The sequence below is a fragment of the Grammomys surdaster genome, unplaced genomic scaffold (genome assembly GCF_004785775.1).
Source record: "Grammomys surdaster isolate TR1022 unplaced genomic scaffold, NIH_TR_1.0 340, whole genome shotgun sequence".
Taxonomy (NCBI): Eukaryota; Metazoa; Chordata; class Mammalia; order Rodentia; family Muridae; genus Grammomys; species Grammomys surdaster.
In genome coordinates, this window is record NW_021604759.1 from 234,586 (window position 1) to 241,739 (window position 7,154).

The 7,154-nt window shown below is 46.7% G+C and overlaps 1 protein-coding gene across 1 annotated transcript in view; it reads left to right on the forward strand.

Annotated features, from left to right (window-relative positions):
• Positions 1-6,739, forward strand: part of LOC114630497 — a 25,206-nt gene extending 18,467 nt beyond the window's left edge. Inside the window, exons 6-11 of the mRNA XM_028778734.1 lie at positions 1,244-1,259; positions 3,088-3,177; positions 3,379-3,492; positions 3,960-4,103; positions 4,834-4,962; positions 6,442-6,739. Of these exons, the coding sequence (XP_028634567.1) occupies positions 1,244-1,259; positions 3,088-3,177; positions 3,379-3,492; positions 3,960-4,103; positions 4,834-4,962; positions 6,442-6,632 (684 nt within the window). The 3' untranslated portion in view covers positions 6,633-6,739. The remainder of the gene's footprint in view (positions 1-1,243; positions 1,260-3,087; positions 3,178-3,378; positions 3,493-3,959; positions 4,104-4,833; positions 4,963-6,441) is intronic.
• The last annotated feature ends 415 nt before the right edge of the window (positions 6,740-7,154 follow it).

A 7,154-nucleotide genomic window follows, 5' to 3' on the forward strand; every position in this document is an offset into this window, starting at 1 on the left:
CACACACACACACACACACACACACACACACACACACACACACACACCGGTGTAACTGGTCTGCTGGGCAGGAAAGAGGACATTCTAAGGAGATACTTAGGTTCACCCCTTCCACCAAGGAAATGAAAGTCCCCTAGGAATCTAGTGCTGACAAAGACCTTAGCCAGAGGTAGATCTGTCTCCTGAAATATAGAAATATTTCACAGTTTTGATAATTTTCTAAATTGCCTTACAGGAGAGATTGGAGCCTAGAGAGTAATTGGGGGGGGGGTTCCCTGATTTGGCCAGGACTACTTATATAGGCACATAGCTGGCTCTATACTTAAGCATTAACTTCATGTCAGGATCCTAAAGATAGTCTTGGGAGGTAGGTCACCAAACCTCTTTGTCCCTCTTCCCAGTGTGGCCACATTGAATCCACCTCTGTTTTTATGTTCTTTATTTTTACTTGTTTGGTTGGCTTTATTAATAGGTGTCAGACATGGCTGATTAAAGCTGTCAAGCCTAAGCTCTGATTTTCAATAACTCTAGTTATATCTTGAAGTCTGCAATTTATATCCTGCCTCTCAGCAGGCTTGGCTCCGGTGTTCTGAAAGTCAGATATCTCTTAGGATGAAGCCCAGCCCTCTTCTCTTCCAGACACTAGGCCCAGTATCAGATTCCTCTGTGAGGAGACCCATGGAGAGGAGAGAGACTTCTTATGACTCCCATTGGATAAAGGCTCACCTGTAACTTAGGGCTGTCAGATCACAGGATGATACCACAGCCTTAGAAAGACTGTCATCTCTGGGTATCTGGGTCTCTGCAGATGCCCCGTTGGCTGCCACAGTCTGAAGTATGATGTTTCTGGTCTCAACAATGAGCATGGGATGGAGAGTCCTTGAGGGGGGGTCTGTGGGACCATTCTGAAGCCAAATGCACATGGGATAGAAAACAAAGATGGTGAATCCTCCAGGACTCCAGAAAGCACTCATAGGCTTCTGCACAGTGATCATAGGCTAGCACATACCTGATTGGTTGTTACCATGGAGGTTTGACCATGCCTTGGCCCAGGAGTAGGAAATTGTCACACAATTGGATAGTTCCTGGCCAGTGGGGGTGGTGTGCTTTGTTCTTCACTGATAAATGACAGTGGCCTCAGGTTGCTGTTCATAGTGACAGAGCAAGCATATTTCTGACTGGTGTGTGGTGTAGAATCCAGGCCACTGGCAGTGGGTGACAGCCCAGCTGAGGTTAACTGAAGTCACATCCCATCTGCTGTAAGTCTGCCCTCTTGGCCTCACATTTCATTACAGGAACCTTCCCTACCTCCAGCTTTCTCAGCTGGTCAGGGAGATACGGTCCAGAAATAGAAGCTTTAATAATCTGAACAGGTAAGAGAGGAATGAAATGGACAGCCTTGGACATTGTCCTGCAGAGGATATCAAGGTAAGTGGCTCGGGGCTAGGTTGTTAGGAAACTCATAACTCTCTACAAGGCAGGGAGGTGGGGTTCCTTTCTAGGCTGGCAAATTCAAGGGGGCCCTGGTGACATAATTCTAGAAAGACCATCGGAATCAGCCCAGCAAGCCCTGGTCATCATCTTACAGGCCTTGAAAGTAGGTTGTTCCCTAGCTAGTTCTCTTTGGAATGGACAATGGATTCCTCATCAGGGATCAGGTCATCTTAACCTGCCGACATCTGGGGTGTGGCAAACCATCTCCAAGGACATGCTTCTGTATCTGTTGAAGTTCTTGTCAATTTAGTGTGGGCAACAGGACCCTTTCCCTTGTCCAGAATTCCAGCGTCCCTCCTCCTCCACCTCTACACACCAACTTCCAAGGCATCTGGACATCCCCAATGGTGCTCTTCCTGCAGCCCCCACCTTCTTCCACACTCAGCACGTTGGGTTCCCAGGAAGGTCCTCACTGCCCTCACACCCAGCACACAGTCCTGGACTCTGAGCGTATGTGATCGAAATCTGGATGATGGCAGGAAGGTAGAGGATGTGAGTCCCCCTAGCTTATTGTATCTCTCCATTGCAAAGAAATGTAGTGCTTCTGTCCTAACAAGAGTTTAGCATAGAAATAGGCAGAAAGAGGAAGAAAATGTAGAGAAACACGGTCCCCCACAGGCAGAGATGCATATGTGTCCAGGAGAAAGGAAGGGATGGTGGGACTTTACTGCAGCAATGCTGGGGTTTCTCTTGAGGAAATGCCAGACATACACACACACGATGGCTAAGCTGCATTTCATAACTTTTGGACACAGGAGACTCCTGCATAGCTCACAGAGGCTCCGAGGCCTTGATATGCCCTCCCTTCCTTCCTCTGCCAACCAGAGGCACAGGAAGAGCTGTCCTCATGGTCTCTGTCTCTGGGAGATCAGTTGCAGTTTAGTGCATTTGGCTGCATGTGACGATTCTATTAATTTATAATGTTTTAACCTTCGAGAGAATGACTACTAGGTATAGAAAGAAGTCAGCAGCAGCGAGGACAGAGAGAGTCTGTCATTGACACTCCTCTGTTTCTAGCTGAGAACACTGGATTTTCTCTCCTCAGGAAATCAGGAATAATTCTTGGTGAACATTTCTAGTGTGTGGTTGTGACAGATGGTGGTAGGGGCCAGCTCTTTGTGAAATGATGCCTTTGGAAGTGGTGAATCCGTGTCCTTAGCTAAAGGGCTAATGAACACAATGGCCCAGAACTTTCTAGCACATAAAGAGCCTCTACTTGCTCCCCAGAGGAGTAATTTCTTGACCAACTCGGACACTTCAGCAGTGGAAGGAGATCTAGTACCTTCCAGACCCATGCAAGAAGAATGCTTCCTGAGCCAAAGGTCTTCCCAGGGAAGGATGGTACTTGCCTTGTTACCTTCATGATGGATGTAGCGTCTTTTCCAGTTTTGCGTGCTTCTAAATGGCCACATGTGGCATAAAGCCAGTGTTTGATAAAATTTAGCTTGTAGAATGAATAATGAATGAATGAATGAGTGAGTGAATGAATGAATGAAAACAGGAACAGACAGTATTTCCTGGCAGTTGGGTTGCTGGATTACAAAAGCTGAGCCCCTTGGGCCTGATTACTGTCCTTACTTGTCCCTTGTGCAGTGTTTATGGGCGTCACCATGTCCTGGTTCTTGGTCCTGAAGAGCCTCCTTGCTGGCTGCATCATCTCTCTCTTATCTATCAGCTCTGTGGGTAAGAGGAGCAGGGCACCTTTTGTTTCAAGGATGGGAAAAGTGGGAGTTGAGCAATAAGGAGCCTTAGGGGAATTCCAGGGACCACTCGAGCCTCCAGGAGTCCCTTCCACATTCACGGCTCCTTGACCCCTGGGAAAGGTTGTCGGTAGCTGCAGAGATTTGGGACAGCTTTCTGAACATGTTTATTTCCTCTTTGCAGAGAGTTATGGTTGCATAAGAAAAACATGCTTTGGTGAACAATGCAATCATGAGCCAAGCACGTGTGAATCCTCTAAAGGTTGTTTCTCCCAACGGCAGGGATTTGAATTCCCAAGTAAGCCCATCCTCAGTTTCACAGTCTTCTAGTTTACCTTTGGCTCCTTCAAGGATGGAGCTGGGAATGCGGGCTTCTGGGAGGTAGTGGGGATGGGATGATGATACTGGATGTATCACTAGGAATAGAGCTGAGAGGCCCTGGTTCTGTTTCCTAAATCATCCCCACAGGGCTACTGGACAGTGAAGAGTGAGCCCACACTTTTTTTTTTTTTTGCCATGCTAGGGATCAAATTCATGGCACCATATATGCTAAGTGAACAATCTACCACTGGGTCCCGTTCCCATTGCACCAAACTGTCCCTCTGTTGATTTGTTCTCTGAGGGACAATCACAGAGGAACTCTTGGAGTAAAGAAACGTAAAGACAGAGAGAATGAAGGGACAGACTCCTTACCACTGGATGCTTCATCCTCTCTGTGTCTCAGAAGAGAACAATTCTTTCGGGGTGGGGCGGTTTGTTTCACAGTACCTCAAGCAATTGAGCAGTCAGGCTGTTCTGAAGACAGCTGTACTGAGCTAGCATTCTCCGCAACACTGGGGAGGTGTCGGACATTTAGATACGACCGTCGGTGCTGCTTCACTGACCAGTGTAACCAAGGGAGCATTAAGGGTGAGTGTAGCTGTTTCTGTACCTCCACTATCTGCCCCGTGTCTCCTTTGCTTTTCTGAGGGCTCACCTCACTGTGCTGGGGCACAGCACTGATGCTTGTCTTTCCTTTGTGTGTAGCGCTCCTTGGAAATGGTTTGAATTACACATGGGCCCTTCTCCTGTGAGGTAGACTGAGTGGGGGTTAGATGGCAGGGATTGGTCTTGGGGATTTTCTCTAATGTCCGTCTCAAGGTTTAACTCTTTGCTCTGCCCCTCTGCCCAACAGCCTTTGCTCACCTATTTAATTCCCCAGGTTCAGTTTTGTTTTGTTGAGAAGTAGTCTTGCTGTGTTTTGGAAGCTTGTCTTCAACTTCTAAGTTCAAGCAGCCCTCCTGCCTCAGCCTCCAAAGTTGGAGTAGCTGGGAGCATAGGTGTGTGTGGAACACACCTGGGTCATCCCTCACCCTTTGAGCAGCGTCCTTTTAGAAAACATATCCTCTCCCACTATCTAGGATTTTCCCTCCAAGGCGGAGAGCAGAGTAACTGATGAAGGTGAGGATGGCTCTGAGTTCCCAAGAGGTCCTCCATGGCGCTCACACCCAGTGCTTTCCTCCTGCTCATCCTTCACTGCAACGTTTTTTGGTAGAATTGTGGAAAAAACAACCTGTATTAGATGAGCAGTGAATAGACATGTTCTCAGCTGCTTCTTCCTTCTACTTCCCAAGATGAAAACTTTTCTCTCTCCATTCAGTGTCTCCATTATCTTCAGACCCCAATGGTGTTGAATGTCCTGCCTGCTTCAGTGACCGTGGCAGATGTAGCCCAGTTTCCCTAAAGTGCACGGGGGAGGAGACGATGTGTGTTGAGGTTACTGGCAGAGGTATGGTTATTCCCTTGAATGTTTTGTTAAGGGCACAGCAAGTCATTCATCACTATGTAGCAAATTATGCCAAATGCAGCAACTGAAAACAGCAAACATTTGTTATATCTCAGTATGTGTCGCTCTGTAACCTGAGAATGGCCAGGTGCGTGGGCCTGGCTCAGGGTGTTTCCAGGGTGCTGGGTTCCTTTGTCAGTTTCTGTTTCCTAGCTCACTTGTGGTTTCTGGTGAGTTTCAATTTTTACCTGGTGTCACTCTAAATTTAGAAAAACATATTTTTTTTTATTAAGAGAAAATTATATATTTATTATAAAGGATCTTGCCCTGGTCTTTTGGGGGTCAGAGCTGAGGTGGAACACAGCATTGGATGAAGGTCAAAAGACTGAGGACTTCCAGCCTTCTAACTCTCTCTAACTGTATTGGGGGCTAGAAGCTGAGAGCTTTTGGAAACTTAATACTCTCTTGTTTATTCTGTGGCTGAAAACCTCTGGCTTCTTTTCTCTTTAACTCTCTGTGCTTTAATAAGTACTGTATCTTTATTTTATAACTCTCTGTGCTTTATTAAACAAAACCAAACAAAAAAAACCGGGCCAAGTTCATGACAGTCATTGACTAACCTTAGCCTTTCCTAGATGACTCCTGACAGGGCCTGCCATTGAGACAGGAACTTGGCAAACAACTGTAGGAGTTTTCTTTCTGGAACGCACAGCCAGAGGAAGGGGCTGGCAACTCTTTCCTGAACAATATATGGAAAATTTCATGAAGCCGGAGAATCAGTGGTGTTTTGCCGATTAAGTGGTGGACCGGGAGTCGATGGGACAAGCTACACTTTTACTTGGAAAGAATTTGGACAGACAGAAGTCCTGGGGAAAGAATTTGGACAGACAGAAGTCCTGGGGAAAGCAAGGGAAGGGTCCTTTGTCTGGATGAGTTGACATGAATGAGGAAAATGGGGTGTCACAGAATTCAAAAGATGATTCAAAGTGGGACAGGCTTCTACCTCAGTTTACCTTGGAAAGAGATGTCCTGTGCATTCTATAGTTATCCTCAGAGGGAGCTCAGAGCTCTCAGAAGGATGTCAGCTTGTGAGAGAGCCACAGTATTTTCCTTCAGGTAGAGAAGGAAAGAAAAAGGGGTGGGGAAGACAGGTTCCATCTGAAGGGTTTTAGTCAACAATTGAGACCCTGTATCTGGCCTTCATCCTCACCTGCATTAAACGCTTCTCCTACTGAACGGGTACCCAGAGGCCTCATTGTTAGTCTTGTGTTTGAGACACAGGAGTCCTTTTAAGGTTCCTTCTGTACTGAAGAGACAGTGGGGCCAGAGGACAAGAAGGCCCAGCTTCTACATAGTTGGAGCTGTGTCATGATCTCACACAGAGGCGGGAGTTGTGGACTCTGGACCATTCTGAGCACAGTTTCCTTTCAAAGGATGCAGGTGAGGAGGGGAGAAAGAATGATGCTTGGGCCTTTTCACTAGCAGGAACAAGAAACCAATACCCTGTCAAGATACACAGCATGGGTTGTGCAACCAGGACTGCCTGCAACCTGAGGAACATGACCATCTTGGATGATATTCAGATCAGTACCTCCTGTGTCAGCGGGAGCCCGGTGCTCAGGCCTATCTTATCTGTTCTGACAAGTCTTTTCCTAATGAAAGCCTTGCTTTGATCCTTTGGGGACTGACACTCCCATGATCCTTCAAACACATCAACAACCTTTTGTGACTCCTTTACCCACCAGAAGAGAAATAAAAACCAATGGTTGTTTGTACTTTAGATGGAGAACTCTTTCTTTCTTCTTTCACTTCTCCAGATACGTTTCTCAAGACTCATCTCTTTTGTGGTCCTACCCACACCTTGAGCCACACGGCCCTGTGTTTTACTGTTTTACAGTATTATCAGTTTATACTCCTAATTTGTAACTGTCCGTTGCTAATGAAGAGATTTATTTTTATTGTTTTGGGAAAGGCACTCCTTATGTACCTCTGGCTAGCTGTAATTTACTTTGTAGATAAAGCTGGCCTTGAACGAAGAGATGGACCTGGAGAGGCAGCTGGTTCCATTACGTTTATAGTCACGGAGCAGAGGCAGGAGAGCACTGATGCTCACCTGAGTCCTCCTCTTCATCCAGCCCCAGCCAGACCCTAGCTCATGAAGTGGCACTGCTCACATCCAGCTGTCCCACCTCAAA